Raw genomic sequence first — 20,866 nt, 5'->3', positions numbered from 1 at the left:
AATAAACTTGGCAAAGGTCACCTTTAAGAGACTTTTTGCAAACTTGTAGAATATTTTTGTGTAGTTGTATAGATTGTAAACATTCTAACTAAGAATCATAATCATCATTCAGAACAGAACTCAGCAACTTCAGTGCTGCCAAGATTGGGGCTGCTAAGAAGAACAAGGGGATACTGGTGTTCTTAGAGGAACCTCAATATTTGCAGGAGTACAAAATATACTGTTAAAACATCAACAATGAAGAAGCCACAAAACAAAAATCACTGCCCAAATGAGTATGCTCAATTAATATGAATGTAGAATGACACTGGGAAAAGAAAAGTGGTACATGGGGGAGAAATGAAATGGCCTAACGCTGACCAGGATCACTCCTTTTTACAAGGAAGGATACATGGCATTTTATTGCAAGTCCCACTTGTCTCCTTACTATTGTAAGGCATAATTAACTGTAGTGTATATTAACATTAGAGAGAACAGAAATTGCAAACCTAATTTCAAGGGCATATTTTCATTGAAATTTTAACTTGGATTGAAATCAGTTTCATTGTTACAGCTTCTCTAAAAGAACTCCTGGATTTCTTTTATTATGCATACTGCAAATTCTGTGTTACAAATCAGTATTCCTTGTAAACGATGGTTATTACAAATAGTTGTAAAAGCCACCCCTATGTTTACACACAGTTTGTGTGGCAGTTCATCTTTCTGTGGTTGGTTATTTGAGGAGCCAGTATCAAGCTCTGTTCTTAAATGTGCTTCCTATTGTGATGGAAACACAGATACCATCTCTTTTCATGTGTGTCTCAGAATCATACAGTTTATGGACTACAGCAAAGAGCTTTTTTTCTCCCATCCCCTGCTTCCTCCACTTGGGAAGATTGTAAATGATCAAAAGCTAACCTCCTTCAGACTCTGGCTAAGCATACATCTGCTTGTGAGTGGGTGATGCATTTACAAGGTTTGCCAAGAGACAAAGAAAATTTGCCAAGAGATAACTCTTCCCTGTCATAAATGATTGTAGAAATCATAAGTGGGTTAAACAATCTAATACAGCTTCCATTACTTGGAGGCTTGTGCACCTACCTGCTTGCAATCCCAGGATAGTTCTGCTAATATGCTAGAGGGTTGAATGTGTGTAGTTGGCCTAGGGAGTTCCCACACACACTCACTTGCAGGAGCCAGGTTCATAAGTAGAGTTGGGGGGATTTGATAGGGTTAGGATTTTCATTTGCACTTTCCAAAACAATATACAAACCAAAACACACCTAACCTTTGAAATTTGCACTTCTCTGAATTTTGTGATGCAGTTCTCCAATCAAATAAATTGTACAAAAATGTGTGTGGTAGGGGAAAGTGTACCTAAAATGCACATATTAGTGAAAATAAAATATATAAAATGGATATGGAGAACTGAACTTAAGACTGGAAAAATGAGAAACAGAGAAATTGAAAAGGAGAGATTAATCCATCGCTACTCGTAGGCAGGGACTATGTTTTTGTTAAAAGCCACACACATCACAGTGGTATGCAGTTACGGCATAAATTCTGTAAGTCTACAGAAGATCTTATCCTGCCAGCAATACATATTTCTCACATGGGCTAGACAGCATTACTAACCAGCTCTTTGAGATAAACAAAAATATTTCTGCTTTGGGTGTATAGTGTAGTGATTCAATTAGGATTGCCATCTTTTTTTAGAGGCTTCTGTAGCTACATGTATTCCAGCTATTCCTATTTACCAGGAACAGTTTACATTTTCTGATAGCCAGTCCCTGGTAATTCATAAGCCTTATCTTATCTAGGCCTCCTAAAAACAGTTGTGCTAGAGTTGATGCCATCTTGAATAAGCATGTAACTGTGTAGCCATGGGCCAAATTTTGCTCTGATCTGTTCAACCCACAGTCTAGCATGTCCACTGGAGTGTGTTAATCAGCACTGGATAAAAGCAATTGTGTTGAAGCATATCTGTTTACAAATTTCCCCAGTAGGATTACATTTGGTTTTGGAATGCTGCTTAAGCCCTTCAGTGACAAATTGTCAACATGGAAAATAATGTAATTTTGAAGTTTTAAAACTGCCAATTCAAACTTTTCAGAGTTACTAACTGACCAGGAAAAAAAACAGCCCCAAGCTTCTTATTTGCTTGCTTGCTTGCTTGCTTTAGTTTAATGGATTAAAAAGGTAGCACTTCTGTCCCGATTTCTAAAATCCTTTTCACACTGCGTTAAGGAAGAGTAGCTTTTTCAAGTCTATATACTGTCATTTTGTGCAACTCTCTTTCACACGGCTTGTTTTCGTCCCTCACCCATTATACACATGCGCACTGTTCCCCACTGCGTAGAAGGTCTACAATCTCATCCCGTCGCCATGCAAGCCCTCTCCCTTTAGGATCTGATTTTTAAAATAGTTTTAGTTGTATCAACACAGGTGTGTAGAGGAAATGCTGCTGCTATCTGCGCTGATGCCGGGATACAGGTACAACATTCATCAGGCAAAAAACAAAAACAAAACCCAGGGTGACTAAAGGGTGGGAACTCACTGCATGCTGGGATGCCTGTCACATGAGCAGCTGCAGCTAGCGAAAAACTCCTGCCATCTTCCAGGTTCGCAGCCTTGCTAACAGATTGTTTCTGGTATCATTTATCACAGGAATACTTCCACTATATTCCACTAGAATTCTGAAGCTAGCTTGTGCGTCGTGTGAAAGATCAAATATAATGTGAAAATTACCAGGTAAAAAACCATCAGAATAATGGAATAAAGTGCAGTGAGAAAGAAGCCAAGGTAGCATACAAACATGGTTCTTCCCCTCTCCCTTTTCTCCTTATACCCTGTGAGGTAGGTTTGGTTGAGAGACAGTGACTGGCCCATGATCACCCACTATGTTTCATGGCTGAGTAGGAGCTGAACCCTGGTCTCCCAGGTTCCAGTCCATCACTGTAACCACTACACCACACTGTCTTTCCTATGTTTTAAACAGCATCTTTGATGTGCAGGAATCAGCATTTACAGTTTTTCTCAGCATAGAGATAAACATTATTGCCTGTTAATGTTTACATATCAGACTGCTGTTAAGGCACAACCAGAGTGCCCAATAGAAAACCTGAGTTACGGTTCTGTGTTTTTTTAAATACAGTGTTAAAAAGCTTAACTTCTTGTCTGTCTTCTCTGCTCCCTCCCCAGGCATCTAGATTGGTGTTAACCTTGAGTTGTTTGTGCCAATATAAAGTTCCTCTCCAAATGTTGTTTTGAATGACCTGAAACAGCCATTACCCATGTTATACAGCCACAAGAGTGGCTGTATACTATAGACAGCATGCATTTTTCGCATTCCGTAATGTCAAATTGAAAATACTCCCCATGCCATTCTGATGCTTCCCATAAGCTCATTTCAAAACAAAACCTTACAGAACTTATAGTCCTGATCTCAGAAACACTTGCTTAACAACCGTCTAAATTTTCATGGGGATACACAAAACAGTCAGAGAGAATCGAGAGTTCAACGTTTAAAAAGAGAGGAACAACAGACCCCTTTTGGACTTTTTTCTGTCAGTTCTCATAATTTGTTGAAATTCATTAAAAATCAGCTATGTTCACAGAGTACCTGTAATCCTATTACTGACCTTGCCCCATACTCTTTTCTTCACCTTCTGCAGTTTAAAAGTTTTTTAAAAATCTGGCTGATTTTAATTAATTTAAGAAATTTAGCACTGAACTCAATGATAAGGCCAGGCATGCTCAGTAAGAACCAACTGTAAGTGTTTGAAAAGCCAGACTCACAGCTGCTGAGTTTGGCTAATCAGGGGGCCACACCCACACCATGGCTTCCCCCAAAGAATCCTGGGAAGTGTAGTTTGTGAAGGGTGCTGAGAGGAGACTCTTATTCTCCTGACAGAACTCCAGTAGCCAGAGTGGTTTAACAGTCATCTGCTCTCATTGAAAGTCTGTGAGGGGAACAGGGCTTCTCCTAGCAACTCTCAGCACCCTTCACTAACTACGCTTCCCAGGATTCTTTGGGAGAAGCCATGACTGCCTAAAGTGAAATAACAGTCTGATATGGATGTGGCCAGGGACACCTTTGGTTTAAATTTGCATGGGAGTAAATCTCCTCCACCCGGTCAGTTTCACCTATCCTAAGCATGATTGCACAGGAGTAAATCTCACTGAATTCAAAAAGCATTCAAATGATCAAACCTGCACTCCCCTCCTCCATCCTATTCCCTCCCTCTTGCCCCTTCCCTCCCCCTTCCCCTCTTCCTTCTCCTCCTCCCCTTCCCCTCTTCCTCCCTTCTCCTCCTCCCCTTCCAATTTCCTCCTTCCCCCTCCTTCTCCTTCCTCTTCTCCTTCCCCTCCCCCATGGTTAGTTTTACCTATCCTAAGCATTATTGCATGGGAGTAAATCCCATTTAACTCAAAAAGCATGCAAATGATCAAACCTTCCTTCCCCTCCTCCCTCCTGCCCCCTCCCTTCCCCCTCCCTTCCCCCCTCCTTCCCCCCTCCTTCCCCTCCCCTATTCCCTCCCAATCTCCTCCTTTCCCCACCTCCTCTTTCCCCTCCGCCCTCATGGTCAGTTTTACCTATCCTAGGACTACAGCCTGGAAGACCAGGGTTCGAATCCCCACACAGCCATGAAGCTCTCAGGGTGATCTTGGGCCAGTCACTGCCTCTCAGCCTCAGAGGAAGACAATGGAAAACCATCTCTGAATACCTCTTACCATGAAAGCCCTATTCATAGGGTCACCATAAGTCGGAATCAACTTGAAGGCAGTCCATATTATTTTCAAGCATGATTGCACTGGAGTAAATCCAATTGAACTCAATAAGCATGCAAATGATCAAACCTACCCTATCCTCCTCTCTCCCATCACCTCCCTTTTGCCTTTTTCCTCCCCCTTCCTTTCAACCCCCTCCTTTCCCCTCTCCCTCCTTCTGCTCCCCTCTCCCATTTCTCTTTCCCTCTACTCTCCCCTCCCCCTCATCCTCCCCCTCCACCATGGTCAGTTTTACCCATCCTAGACATGATTACATGGGAGTACATCCCACTGAACTCAATAACCATGCAAATGATCAGACCTGCCTTTCTTCTCCTTCCCTTCTCGTCTCGCTTCCTTCTGCCTTCTTCCTCTCCTCCCCTATTTCTTCTTCCTCCTCCCTTGCCCATTCCAAGCCTCCTTCCCCGTGGTCAGTTTTACATATCCTAAGCATGATTGCATGGGCGTAAATCCCACTGAACTCAATAAACATGCAAATGATCAAACCTGCCCTCTTACTTCTCCTCCTGCCTGTTCCCCTCCCCTTGCTCCCCCTCCCCTTGCTCCCCTTCCCCTGCTCCCCTTCCCCTGCTCCCCTCCCCATCCTCCCCTTCCCCTGCTCCCCTTCCCATCCTCTGTGGTCAGTTTCATCTATCCTAAGCATGATTGCAGGGGAGTAAATGTCACTGAACTCAATAAGCATGCAAATGATCAATCCATTCTTAGCAAACTTGCACAGGATCCCATTTCTTACCTCCCAGATTAAAAAGCAGATAAATTCACTAATAGGCAAAAAAAACTTGCGGTTTAAGAATGTACCTATAGCCAACGGAAATTTCTATCAAACTTTAAAAGCAGGGAAATTGGGCAGCTATAGTAAATGCACCAGGGGAGCAGGAGACCTGACCTCCCCTCTGAGATACTGTACTGCCCTACAAATTTGTCAAAATGCAAACACAATTTGGGTTGGTCTTTCACAGTGTTTTATTGCGAATGTATTCTGCAACATGTCCTTGACACAATAATACCGATTAGTGGTGGATTTATGCAGAACTGTCCACATATCATTCCATTTTATTAGTTCTGCAATAGTTCCCCAGTGTTATTGCATTATTGCTATCTGGAGGGACACTCTTGCTCTACAGGGTAACAAAAAGCAGGAGAAACAACAAATCTGGAACATCTGTAGCATGAAAAGTTACATTTCAGCAGGAAGTTATTCAGATATATATTGATGGGAAATGAAGTTGGGTTCCAGCCCCAAAACCTTTGCAGCAACCAACAGTATTGAAAATGGGATCACTCATATCCATATTGATACTATTGGCAGCAAAAAATAATTGTGAATGCAAACTTAAAAGGGATGTCTTGAGGCGCCCATAAGATGCAACAGCAGAACTACCCGTTTAAATAAGCTTTGTACAAAGGTGGCTTAAAAAGCCATGTTAGTTTTGTTAAGGACTCCCCACCCCCAGAACTGAGTTTTTAGTTTGATTATGGAGGAAGATGTGATCTCTTAAGACAACATAAATGTTTCTTTCTATTGATTTGTCAGCCTTGCAGGGAAATTATACCGCAACCTTGGCTCCCATTTTGAATGGAGGTGGAGGCACTGATGCAGTAATGCTTTGTGATGACATTTATCTTTTTCCTTGCCAAATTGTCAATCCAGTTGTAAGCAGGAAGCGTGAAAGTTCATATCTTCCTGCAATTTAGAGAGACAGCTGAAATGCTGGAGAGTGCAACAATATGCAAATAAAATGCAGCTCTCTTGCAGAGATGTGCTTGCATTTAACCACCAAGGGGCGGTCTTGCCAGACAAACGATAGCTAAGCAAAATGTGTGTATTTGAGAGAATTCTCTGTGCAGAGGAAGGGTTGTACAATGTAAGGCACACTTGATGGTATTTTTTCTTGGGGGTCTTCTCTGCTGCTGCAACTATGCAGCAATCCCAGAGATTTTGTACTACTCTCTGACACTTCCCTCCCCTTAACCAGCTAGGAAATCATAACAACAACAGGAGGAAACTTGAATTAAGTGGTACTTTCCTCACAAAAATTATCCTATTCTTCCTCCAGCCACCTCAGTCTTTACTATTTTCCACTTTTCTGTTTTGCCATCTTGCCTAATGAAGCAGACGTTAACCAAAATAAAAGGAAGCAAACAATTGATGGCGATAAGTTACTGAAAAAGAAACAAAGGGGACAAAACTAAGTCAGGAGTGAGGGAGAAGCAGAGCTTGGAAAGTCCATTTTAAAAAGGAATTTGTTCCAGTTCAACTCACAGTGCATGTGCATTTTCTCCCCACATTCAGAATTTTACAAGTTGCTCTGCTAAAGCATAAAATATACTATAGAAGACTAAGAAAACATCAACACACATAGAGTGTAATGTGAGCAATTGTTGTATTTATTGTTCCCAACAATTATGATTGTTAAGCTTAAACAGCAGCATCAGTTCAGATAGGTAAAAATGGTAAATGCGGTTGTTGGGTATGTATTACCATATATGGTGGTTGTGCCCAGCCCAAGCCTTTCAGCATAGAGTGTTGCAGGAAATTCCAGCTATTGTACTGCAAATAGTGCCCCATTCATCTCAGTTGGCTTTGTTATCAATTTCCCAATGGAAATGCATAGACATCTTTAGAAGGAGCTTATTGTGTTTCTCTTTGTGGGTCCAAAGGTAGAAATTGCCCAGCACTGGAATCACAGCTTCCCCTTCACTATGGAAGGCTGATGGAATAAAATTTAGAACCTGATGTTACTGGAAAATGTGGCTTACCAAAATAGGTTACGCAGGGGGCTGATTGAGGTAGACAGATCAGAGCTTGGAAAAGTAACTCTGAGACAGATTTATATAAAACTGGTGGCCTCTTTTGACTTACATGAATACAGATGCCTCTGCTCACTAACTTACCTGCTGGTCTGGACTGGTGCAGATTCCTGGCATAACAATGGCTATGTCTAATTAGTCAGGCATTAAGCGCCATCCTATTTCTGTGTTCTTCCTGTGATGTAAAGCCACCACAGCTTTATTGTGGGGGTTTTGAAGTGGGAGAGGGGATTGTTTGGTGTTTGTTGGCTTGTGTGTAAATGATAACGCTCTAATAAACACTATTTTCAAGGGAGAGAGAGAGGTGAATGCAATGGCTACAATCAAACAAGTGAGATGAAACCACGATATATGTAAATTATTGATTTAAAATTATAATTGGATTGAATTAAAAACTGCCCAAAGCTCCACTGCAAAAGAAACTTAATTTGTGTTCACTTTACCCAGAAATTATAGGAACTAGTTTCAGGTGTAATTCAGATATTTTTGACTTAATTCAGTGACTTAGTTAACCTGCATTAGTTCATTCTGAGCACTGTAGAGAACATGAAAAAGTGTGACCCTAAGTCAGAGTAGCTGTCCTTCAAATAATCACCCCACCTCCATTTCCCTTAGAAGAGGGGTAGAGAACTGACAGCAAGGAGCATTGCTAAGTGCTTAATAGTCGGGCACAGGCCCATGATACAAATCTGCATATGCTAATTTATACGTCTAGATGCTCCTGGGAAATTTAAGATTGTGGGTGGCTGAGCTCTCGCCAACGCTGCTTGGCAATGCCCCCAGCCATTCTTTGATCAAAGGGAGAAAAATTTAAAAGGGTAGCAGGGACAGGAGTTCTGGGGCTCACCACAGAAGCCCTGGGACTCAGGTCCAGTGTGCCATCCCCTAACAATGCTTCTGCCGCCAGTGCCCTGGGATTGTGGGGTCACTGTCTGGCCAGTGGCCTCTCCTCTCCTTTCCAGACAGCCTACCTTGCTCCTATCCCCAAGCAAGTGCCAGAGGTACAGAAGAAAAGCACTTCTCCAGTCACATCATATAGTTTGTTTAAGCAATGAAGGTATGGAGTAAGCCCTCCACATCCTCTCCTTCCAACTGGCTCTTCAAGAACATAATTTTACTAAGTTCTGAGGCAGGAAAGGGGAACCAGTGGCCCTCTAGAAGTTACAGCTCCCATCAGCCCCAGCCAACATGGCCAATTGTCAGGGCAGGCCATCTGGAGTCCAACAAAATCTGGCAGACCTCATGGCAGTCCATCAGCAAGTGCAAACATCTCCTAATAAACACAGTTTTATTTGCAGGCTAGTGCACATGTTTTTGCAAGCAATTTTCCCAGTGTAACCCATTACTGTGTGTTATTTTCACCAATATATTCATTTTTATGTACACTTTCCCGCTAATATATGCATTTTTGTGAACATTGTTTGGTTGGTGAACTTCAAAAGATAACTATGTTTTAGTTTGCATATTGTTTCAGAAACTGCAAATTTCATAGATTTGGTTTTAAATCAAATTTCTCCTTCCATACCTAGAACCCATAAACACTTGAAATAGGTGAGTTATCAAAACATCTGCACTCCTTGAAGACTATGTGTAATGTTCGGTTCAGTTCCATGCTTTTAAAAGAAAAAAGATGTAACGTATGATAGAACCACTAGACTATGGTTTCCAGGGGAGGGGGGAACCCAGGTAGTAGTTAAGGGCACGACCCACTGCTTTTGGCCTGAAGGGAGGAAGGCTACAGAATGAGAGTCCTCTGTAAAACATTTATTTGGTTAAAGCTTAAAAATCTGTTTAGAAAGCAGAGCCTGTTTGATTCTGCAAGAGGCTATATAGAATCATCTTGAAACACAAAGGAGTATGGTCTGGATAGGTGGTGGTGGCATTTGCCAGTTGCCATTAAAAACAAAGGGCAAGACAGACATTCCCACCCTCCCTGATAAGTCAGACTAATTGAGATGTATACCTTTTAAAGCAAATATACAGCTTTTGTTTTAAACCTAGTGGCCTCCACATCCAGTTCTGGACCCCACTGATGTACCAGGCTTTTATTTTATTTTTATTTTCAGAGTTAGTAACCCTAGGTAGAGTTGCCTTGCCATAAAGAAGCAGTTCTACCCCTGCCATTTTATCCCCAGCATCGGGGCCGGTCCTACCATTAGGCAGAGTGAGGCAGCTGCCTTAGGCAGCAACTGCTGAGGCCTAGAGAATGGACAGAGCTGTGTAAGCCATGTGACCTGCCCTGTGCCTCTTAAGCTATCCTGCTGTCCTCAGGTAGGAGGATGATTCTGTTCCATTGCCGGTGTTAAAATAACAGTCAGCTGCTGGAATGGGTAAGGCACCATTTTGTCCTCCGACACCAAAATATATCTGGCTGGCCCTACTCAGAGTACGCATCTTCCCAAAGAGGGCAGGGTATAACAGACACAGTTCCCAGTCCTGAGCCAAGGTGTCTACCCTTTTTATGTTTGAAGAGAGACAAGGAGCTACTACTGGGGCTGAGGTTCATAGCTTTTCTTCTCCTAACTTCCCTCTCCCTAATCCTGTATTTCCATTGCCCAGGAAGGAGGTTCATTTGCATGCTCAGAAGTACTAAGCGTGCATAACTGACAGGTCTATGTAAAAAAGTTGCTGTTAGGACTCAATTGGTATCAATTGGAGTGCTGGTGTTTGCAGGAGACATGGAGTATTCAACCAACCCAACCCAGCCTGCCGTCTGAAATGGTACCATCCAGAAAGCAATGCAACCTCAGGTAGGGGGTCAGCTCATCCAGTTTTATTTCGCTCTGAAGATTTATGACATGCCACTGAACGAGGAGAAACCTGTAGCGTGCTACCAGAATTTAATGAGCAGCAGAACGCGCATACAACGCAGCACGGCTTCCAAAATGCTAAGTGATGTACTTCAAACTATTCTCAGACTGAATTTCTTCCTTAGCATCTTAGTAATCAGTTTCAGAAATGAAGATGTCCTTCTCCCCACCACCTACCCACGCCACCCCCAGCAAAACCAAACATATATTATCTGAATTGTTTGTCCTTGGAATCTAAAAGGGAAACCGCTGACCACCTACGATTATGGGTGATATCTACTTATGGTTCAGAGTAGACCCACTGAAATCAATGGGTGTAGCTTAATTAATCTCAATTAATTTTAGTTAATTTCAATGAGTATGATGTAACTGGATATCACCCTATATCTACATCCATCAAGGATGCTTCCTGGCTAACTGTTACCAAGGAATATACCGATTAAAAGGCTGTGGGATGTTTCCTTCCCAGTTTCATTCCAATTTAAATCTAGAGGTTGGCTTTCTTTTGGAGGTGAGATTATGCATAATGTCCCACTAATTTGCTGGAAAACTGCTTTTTGCTTTTTCTAGGCTTGCGCAGGGAGGGAGGAATCACTCTAAAGTCATTGACTTCATATTAGCTAATTTAGAAAAGCATTTCCTACCTCTTCACAATCACAGAAATATTTAGAAGAACATCAGAGTTCATTGTCAGAGAAGAATCATTAGATTTCCTCCAGTTGCTGGGCATATTTCAGGGAAAAAAAGAAAGAATGAAAATGGCTGAGCAAATGACAGTGAAGAATACAGAAATTTCTGAATAAAATAACCCCTCCAGGTGATCCATTTTATTATGCTCCCCATCTATTCCACACCTACACCCTCAATAGTCAGTGTTCTGCCATCTTCAGTTTGAATGGTTCACTAAACATGGCTTACCCTGTAATGTTCAATATTCACAGTTGCTTTAAAATGTCTATCACATGACTAGTTCCATTTGGAAACATGATGTGGACACTGCACTTATTTCCAAGGTATGCCTATGAACAGATCCCTAGATTTCTGCTGTGGCCTCTTTGTCTACCATTTAGGAAAGGCGGACACACACTTCAGGTTGCACCCAAAAGTTCCCTTCCTCCCACTGAAGAAATTTCCTCCCAAGGAAGGAAACCTTTGGGTGCAACCTACCCCAAATTTCAGACTCTATATAACCCTATAGACCATAGTATTCACAAATGTCTATCTAGTCAGTGCACTGGTTCTACACACCTTAGTGAGTTCTTTCCCCTCTAAGTAAGTTATTTCTGTAATGCTCTGCTGTCATCTCCTCCGCTGCCTCTTAGTAGTTATTCACAATCGATGGAGAGGGGGGAGAGCATGCTGAACTGCTGAGCTGATTCCTTTGTGAGGAGGGGACCTCTAGCTTTCCCCCTGGTCTGTCCTCATGATACATCCTCGTTGTATTCGCCAGCAGTACATAATTGCATATGAATTCTGGCAAGCTTTTGGGTTTTGTGGCACATTTTTTGGGGGGTGGGATTATTTCTTTAGTTTGCGAAAGTATCTATTCCATGATTCTCTTTGTGCCAGCTTTTCCTCTGGCCACAGCACCACTATATGCCCTAGGACTGCATCTGCACAGGAACATTGAGTTCCTAATTAGTGCACAGGCTGTAGTTTAATTGTTTATTTTTCTTGATTGCCTCAAGGACTATTTGTGTGGGGTTTTTTTCCTGTTGACCTTGCCAGTGGTGGGTTGTCTCTCCCAGTGGGGGATACCTGATGCAAACTGGCCACAGTTCAACACAGAAGTAAACATACTTAACCTCATTAGGTTCATGAATCCTTAGGTTTTCCTGTATTTGGTTTACTGAAAGTAATTTATAGACATTAAAGTAGGCAAAATCATTGGAAAAGGATCAGATCAATGTAGATTTACAACTGATTTTAATTATAATACCTTTTTATGTAATATATATACAATTAGGTACTATATATATATATATATGAAACCTTCAAATAGAAAAAACTTCAACATTATCTTGATTGACACAGCATCAAGTCAGCAATGTGAAGGATGATAAGGTAAGGTACACAGGAGGTTGAGAGTACAGTGTAAGCCAGTATGCCTCTCATGACTGAGGCACACTTGTTTGTATTAACAGAGAGATCAAGAATGCATCTAGTGTTTCAGAAACTATGTGCACTTCCAAACAGCTGGATAAGACTCATTTTTAGTAGGAGCTAGACCAGCCATCTTCAACCGGTGCCCTCTAGGTGTTTTGGACTACAACTCCCATCATCCCTGACTATTGGCCATGCTAGCTAGGCCTCATGGATTCTGGAGTCCCAACAACAACTGCAGGGCACTAGGTTGGGACAGACTTAGCTAAACTACCTGATTTAATTTTGGCTTTTACTACAGCCAAGATTCTATTTACTGTCATATTGGTGTTGAAGGAAGATCTTATATTTGTCTTTAATTGGCTTTTCATCAATGTAGCAAAACTAGTCCCAGGAGGGAAAAATAATGTGGAAACATAATTAAATACTGTCTGAACAGGTTAAATAGGCACTTGATTGAACAAAGAGGATCCTCTTTCTGCCCACATCTTAGTGTTACCTCATCTTCCCTGACTGCTAGGACAGAGTGAGGCAAAGTTGGGCTGTAGATCTAAATAATAGCTGAGTTTTACTCTGCATGGGCTCTTGAAGAATGCAAGACAGTTTTCCTTACCATTTTTATGAGATCTCAAATGTGTATGATCCAGCCATCTTTGTTCATGATGTTGCATGCCTTTGTCCTACTATTTTCTAACTACAGGTTTTGTGTGTGCGGGGTTGGGGTTCCAATGGTCTGAAAGCACATGTCTGTCTGTCTGTCTCCAGGCCAGGGGAAGGAGTACAAACAAGCCTTCACAAATTGTGACTCACCAATTCAAAAATAGCTAACCAGCGATGTGTGATGCCTGCAAGGAGCTCAATAAACCTTCCTGGTTTGGGGGGATATTTTCAAGGACCTGGCCGGCCACGTAGTATAGAACTGATGGGCTGCATTCAGCTTGGTGAGGACTCACAGGCTGCATGGGCTGTACTACAGCCTCAGTTTTGGGAACTGGAACATCAGGCAAGGCTTCCCATATAGTCCCTACCATTGCTGCAAAACAGAATTCATGTACACTTTTCTGAAATAAGATGTGATAGATTTGCTTTGAAATACAAATTTTCACAGAGATGGATGGCATCCCATTCACTGTGAGAGAGTTCGTGTTATGTTGGCTCTTAAAGATCAGGGCAGCAATCCTACACATTGTCTGGCTGTTTGATACCATTGACTTCAATAGGATTTAAGCAGCAAAGCTGTGTACAAGATTGCAGCCCAGATTACCCATGCAGTTTTCTATAGTTGAAAATTAATTACGTTATATGGTTGTAACCTTAAACCCAAAGTATTGTTAGGGTCCCACAAAAGTCAATGGGATGTCAGTAGGTTTTGAGTTCCAGTCTCATATATTGTCATATATGCCGCTGAAAAATCTACTAATAAGAGGAGCTAGCAAAACTACCTTTCGAATATATAGAGGTCTACAGAGAAATCAAATATAAATTCTAGAGTGGTCCTGAAGATCCAAGCCATCTTATTCCCAGGGCAATGAATCACAAAACCATTTTTGCTGCAGACTGCTTTGAAAATAACCCAGTTCTATTCATTGATCCTCTGTGAGATGCTGGAGAAAGTTAATGGGAGTAAGAGATGCCTGGGTCAGGAGCCGGCAGTTGTAAGATGAATGAGCAGAATACTTCTGTAAAGCAGAGCCGATGGGTGCAGCCGAACCTACATAAATCACTCCACCTAAATTAGGCTGTGAAAGAAAAGAAAAGCAAAAACAAAAAAACACAAGATATTCAGTAAATATTATATAGTAGGCAGGATAACCACATGGAACTTTAATTCAGTTGTTAAAATTCAACAGGTTTGGCTTAATTGAACTTAATTCTTTCTTAGTAAATTGACAGAAATGTTGGGAGAAGAGATTCCCTCTCTGTCCTGTGGCCACCATACACATGTCCTCTCTGCCTGTACCCCTTAGAGCTAATTTGGATTATGGTGGTAAAACCTATGCACACTTGTTAGCTGGGATTTGAGCTAAACGACTCGTACATGTAATGATTTTAACTCATTACACAAAGGCTCACACACAGTCTATCACTGGCTCCTTAGGCTGAGGTTCCCCCCAAAGACCATCCTCCTGAAGAGGCAGTGATGGGTTTGTGAAAGTCACATGAGATAGGAAAATGCTTTGTAAGCTTCACAACAGTATCAAAAAAGGACTTGAAGTTTTTGTTCTTGAAGCTAACTGGGAGCAGACTTTGCAAACATTAGTTTATATGCAAGAAAGTTAAGCTGTGTACTTAAGAACACTGTTTGAATAAAGGTAACCCTAGCTCTGGTGACATTGGCTTTTGGGGGCAAATAGGTTTATCTCTCTCCCAACAGAGCTGACTTGTAATTGCAGATTGTATATGTTGTCCCATAGAACCATGGAAAAATCTACTATCCGCCTAACTCTTCCCATTCATTTCTATAGTCCCACCCTAGTTTCCATCTCTTGGTCAAATAAGAACAAAAATGGGGAACCTGTGGCCCTCCAGATGTTACTGGACTGCAACGCCCATCATCCCTGACTATTGGTTATGGTGCCTGGTGCTGATGGGAGCTGGAGTGCAGCAACATCTGGAGACACAATAGGACTCAGGAACTGGCTTTCTTTATGGAAAAATATCCAAATATTAGAAATATCGTGTGCAAATTCTTGAAAATGTTTCCAAGGGTGTACCTGAAAATTTGTCATGTCCATCACAAAAACAAGAAACTAGGTATGCGAGAATGAATGAGTAATTGGCATGCTGATTGACGTCCTGATCCTATGCATGTTCACTCAATCCGAATCCATTGAGCTTTACTCCCTAGTTAAATATACATGCAACTGTAGCTTAGTGCTGAAGATATCACTGCGATATGGTCTTCATGAGAATGGAACTGTATCTATTTTTATCTAAAGACTTTGACATAACAAATTTGTACTTTGAATTGCTAGCCTCAATTTAAAGGTCATGTTGAAAGATGTCCTGCTGTACTCTTCATAGTGTCCTACATTTCCACAACTTTCTTTTAACTTTCCTATGCTTAAAAGGAGATAAAAATGCAAGCCACAGCAAGAAGCACATAGTATTTGTAAAGAGAAAAAAAATCTTTATACTTGATGCTATATATCTCTGCTGAGATGGGAGATGGATTCCAGGTTATGGCAGTGGCCCAGAAGGGTAGGCCATCAGAACAGAATTAGAAGGGGGAAACCATATAACTATATTTTGATGAGTTTTAAAGTAAATTCTTAGAACAGAGCAGAAGGGCATGGCATTCTCTAACTAGCACTAACTTTTAATTTACTTTTTATCTTTATTCCCGAAATCCTTTTGTCTTGCCTTATGTCTCTAAGCAGCACTTCTAAAACCAGAATAAATAGAAGGGGGGACAATGGACATCCCTGTCTTGTACCCTTTTGTATTTCACATGAGTCCGTTAAATCCCCATTGACAATTATCTGTGCCTTCTGTGATGTATAAATCGATCTGATCCATTTTATAAAATTATCTCCAAAGTCCATTTGCTCTAGAACCTTAAACATAAATTTCCAATTCAAATTATCAAATGCTTTCTCAGCATCCAAGAAAATCAAAGCAGCTTGTATGTCATTTCGTTGTTCTAGATATTCCAACACATTCAAAACATTCCTGACGTTATCACGTAATTGTCTTTTAGGTAAAAACCCCGCTTGATCTTCCTGAATAAATTGTTGCAATATTATTTTCATTCTTTCAGCCAAAATCATTGTAAAAATTTTATTGTCATTATTCAGTAAAGATATTGGCCGATAATTTTTTGTTTTAGTTAAATCCTGCTCCTCTTTAGGTATTAATGTTATATTGGCATTTTTCCAACTATCCGGTATCTTCCCCTCTTGTAAAATAGAATTCATTGTATACTGTAAAGGTAGTAAAAGTTCCTCCTCCAAGCATTTGTAATACATTGCTGATAGTCCATCCGGTCCTGGCGCCTTTCCTAATTTAATTTTACTTATAGCCTCAGATATTTCTCTTGACGTAATAGGACCATAATAGCTTGTCTCTGAAGATCTGTAATTTTGGGCAAATTCTGTTTGGATATATACTCTTCTATTTTTTCTGAGGGAATTTCCTGACACTTGTACAAAGTTGAATAATATTGATGGAAAACCCTTTGGATTTTTAAATTGTCTGTCAACATCTCATCTCCTTCTTGTATCTTTAAAATAAGATTTTTTTATCGTTCTTTTCTTAATTTATATGCTAGCAATTTCCCCGGTTTATTTGCAAATTCAAAAGTCCTTTGTTTAGCAAAATTTAATTTCCTTTCAATTTCTCTAACTGTCAACATTGACACTTGTTTCTGTAACATTTTAATTTGATTTACAGTAGAAGCTTTAGTTGGATTCTTTTTCAATTCTTCCTCTTTTTGTTTTATTTCTTCCAAGATCAATTGCATTTTCTGTTGTTTCTTCTTTTTTAATTCAGAATTACATTTAATAAAATATCCCCTCATAAATGCTTTACTTGTATCCCAAACAATATTTTCATCTGTTCCTTTATGTAAATTGTGTTCAAAAAACTCTTTTAATTTCTTCTTACATTCCTGCACTATTTTATCATTCTGTAATAAAGATTCATTTAGTCTCCATCTAAATCCAAGATTTTTTTTTTTAAAGTCAATATCACTGGATTATGATCCGAAAAGGTTTTTGGTAACACATCCATCTTGGAAATATCTTTCACTAAATTTTTAGACATCCAAATCATATCAATCCTCGAAAATGTTTTATGTCTTTCTGAAAAGTAAGTAAATTCCTTTGCATTGTCATTTATATATCTCCAAGCATCCACCAATTCTAAATTTTCCATCAATTCGAAACAGATCTTCGGCAATTTGCCCTGTGTCTCTTTAATATTTTTCTCAGAAAGTATCCATTTTTGGTGAAATTACCCCATTCCAATCACCCATGACACACCAATGATCATATGCAAACTCTGATAGTTTTTCCATAAGTCCAGTATAAAACCTTGTTTTATCTTCATTAGGAGCATAAATGCCCACTATCAAAATTTTTGTACCCTGAATGGTGATTTCAACTCCCACAAATCTGCCACTATCATCCAATAATATCAATTTAGGAGACAATTATGAATTAATATAAAGAACCACACCATTTTTTTTTGAATCCTGCCGAAATAAATTCTTCACCCAAATTTTTACAAATTAAATATTTAGAATCTTTCTTCTTAATATGAGTTTCTTGTAAACAAATTATATCCAATTTTAATTTTTTCAAATAATGAAATACTTTCTTTCTCTTCTGCGACGAATTAGCTCCATTTATATTCCAAGTTAGATATTTGTAATCCATTTTTAAGCATGTATTTTAGAAAAGTCTGTGCCTGTTGCTCCCTTTGATCCATCATCATCCTTTTCTTCCTCTACCTGTTTCTGTTGACTTTGTTTCCCAGGAATTATATCCATATCTTTGAGTTTATCTTCTTCCATGTCTTTTGAAGCTTTTCTCAAGAAATCCCTTGCTTTTTGAACAGTATTTAATCGATACTTCTGTTGTCTAAATGTAAAAATCACTCCCTCTGGAACATCCCATCTAAATTGAATTTTACATTGTTTAAGTTTTTCTGTGAAGAAAGCGTAATCTTTTCTCTTACGTAGAAGCCTAACAGGAATTTCCTTCATCACCTGTATTTCTTTACCGTCAATTTTGAAGACATTGTTAAAATGATGTTGCAAAACCATATCTCTGGTCCTCTTTTTTTAAAAATAAACAAGCACATCTCTTGGGATTTTTTTTATTGTTGCATATCTGGAATTAATTCTATAAACTTTGTCTATTTCAAATTCCATCCGATCTTCGTTCCTGTCGAAGGATTTTGCCAAAACATTAACAATTTTCTCTCTGATATCTTCACCTGTTTCCTCAGGAATTGCATGGAATCTCAAGCAATGTTCTTTATCTCTAAGTTCCATAACAGCAATATAGTCCAAATTTTTTTCCAATTCCATATTTGTAATATCTATTCTATTCTCTAAGGTTTGCACCTTATCTTTAACATTTTTTACATCCTGTGTTAATTGCCCAATGTTATTTTTAATCTCACCCACTTCTGTTTTAATATGATCTTGTAAATCTTTAAAATCCTTTTTTATATTGCAAAATTCATCTTTAAGTTGTTGTCTGTCCTGTTTCATCTCTTGTTTCAACTCTTGTTTAAAATCACTAAATCCCTCCATAATTTTCTGGAACATGTCCATCCCTTCCTGTGTATCAATTGAAACTCTTCGCTCCAAAACTTTGGCTGTTTTCCTAGTTGTCATTCTTGAAAAAAAAAACCCTTTTCTATTATTAGCCAATGTAGAGGCAAACAGTTTCTTTTCTCCCAGCAACAAAAAAGTTAATATTCCAGGCCTGTTTAACCAACACAGTTCTTATCTCCAGCACATTCAGGAATGTAAAACAAATCCAGTTCTCAGCATCCAGCAGTTAGTAAGATACACGAACAGCAGATTCGTTCAAAAAAAAAAAATTAATCCAAAATAAAAAAAAATATTCTCAGATATATTTCCTTCAAATAATCAAATCATCTTATCTAATAAGTTGCCTCTTATCCGTTTAATCTTTGTAATTCCAGCTTTAAGCCAGCTTTTTGTCATAAAAAATAAAGCAGGTTCTTTGAATTGCTCCCTTCTTCCTTAGCTTTGTATAATACGAAAAAAGTGTGACTCACCCAAGTTTCTGAGTTGCCGATTCGTAAACAAGTCTCTTTTACGATAGTAATTAAGTTAGTTGATAAGATTTAGACAGAAGGAGGCTAGCTCGTTAAAAACGTTTTTAAAAGAGAAAGAAAAAAAATCTCGCTTACTTTCAGCACAGCCTGTTGGAAATCCAGACTCAGTCTTCCGCTGCTAGAAAAGCCTTCTTATCTCAGGGGGATTCCTGATCAAATCTAGCAATCTACAGCTCGACGGAGTTCCGTGGATAATCTCTTCGGTTCTCCTTTTATCTTGGAGAACATTTACGCCAGTCAAAAATTCCTCTTGACTGGCTTTTAACTGAAATAAGCTTCCTCTGAGATAGAGCTCACTCAGAGACAATCACCAGCCAGCACTCCTTCCGGGAAGTCCACTGCGATATAGTCTTCATGAGAATGGAACTGTATCTATTTTTATCTAAAGACTTCGACATAACAAATTTGTACTTTGAATTGCTAGCCTCAATTTAAAGGTATGTTGAAAGATGTTGTCCTGCTGTACTCTTCATAGTGTCCTACATTTCCACAACTTTCTTTTAACTTTCCTATGCTTAAAAGGAGATAAAAATGCAAGCCACAGCAAGAAGCACATAGTATTTGTAAAGAGAAAAAATATCTTTATACTTGATGCTATATATCTCTGCTGAGATGGGAGATGGATTCCAGGTTATGGCAGTGGCCCAGAAGGGTAGGCCATCAGAACAGAATTAGAAGGGGGAAACCATATAACTATATTTTGATGAGTTTTAAAGTAAATTCTTAGAACAGAGCAGAAGGGCATGGCATTCTCTAACTAGCACTAACTTTTAATTTACTATAACCTTGGCAAAGTAATTTTCTCTGCCTCAGTTTTAAAATACCCAACGCAGATGTGTTTCTAGATCTTAAATATTGCAATTGTATGAGATGCTCCGATGAAGGGTGGAAATTATTATTAATCTGTTTCTTAACACCTTCCTATATGTATAGTTAGCATTTGCAAAATGGATGTTATCTAAGGCATCCACTAGTGGATGTGCTGCCACGGCATCCAACCAGGCTTTTACAACCTTCTGTTGATCTGGAACTTTTTCAGAAAGAAATGAAGTAGACAGAATGAAATGGGGAATAAGCCAATGTTTACTGAAGTCAATGGGCTTCTTTCAATGGAGCTTTGGATCCAATTCAAGCTGCACTCTGTTGTTTTCCCAGTTACATTAGTAGGGCTGTGCCTGCCATTATGATGGTGCAGTTTGTGTGGAGGGAGTGCCTGGGTCCATTTTATGGAGAATGACCGACCTGGTGCCCTGCCACTACAACTCCCTTTAGCCCCAGCTACCATGAGTGTTGGGAATTGTAGTCCAAAACATCTGGAGAGCACTAGGCTGGCAAAGGCTGCTCTAAGGCCATCATTTTCAAACTGTGGCCTAGGGAACCCTGAGTTTCTTCAGACATTTATCAAGGCAACAGTTTTTACTGAGTTGATTTGCAGTGGCAGACAAGTTACCCAGAAATGCAGCTTCTTAATTTACCTGGCATACTTTAAGGCACACTCTCAGTTCCCTGAGCCCTCATAAGGCTGAGGCAGAGCAGACCTGGCCAGTGCCTCATGT

General features: G+C 39.8%; 1 protein-coding gene across 4 annotated transcripts in view; it reads right to left on the bottom strand.

The window, feature by feature from the left end:
- Positions 1 to 12,464: 12,464 nt before the first annotated feature.
- The window catches only part of LMNTD1 (lamin tail domain containing 1), a 327,152-nt gene continuing 318,750 nt past the window's right edge, over positions 12,465 to 20,866 (bottom strand). For all 4 annotated transcript variants that reach the window (XM_061582240.1, XM_061582244.1, XM_061582242.1 and 1 more), the window contains one exon: positions 12,465 to 14,233. In XM_061582240.1, coding sequence (XP_061438224.1) covers positions 14,078 to 14,233 — 156 coding nt within the window. In that variant the 3' untranslated portion in view covers positions 12,465 to 14,077. The remainder of the gene's footprint in view (positions 14,234 to 20,866) is intronic.

This window comes from Rhineura floridana, chromosome 8 (genome assembly GCF_030035675.1).
Source record: "Rhineura floridana isolate rRhiFlo1 chromosome 8, rRhiFlo1.hap2, whole genome shotgun sequence".
Taxonomy (NCBI): Eukaryota; Metazoa; Chordata; class Lepidosauria; order Squamata; family Rhineuridae; genus Rhineura; species Rhineura floridana.
The sequence above is the reverse complement of the archived record's forward strand: the minus strand, read 5'-3'. Positions and strand labels throughout refer to the sequence as shown.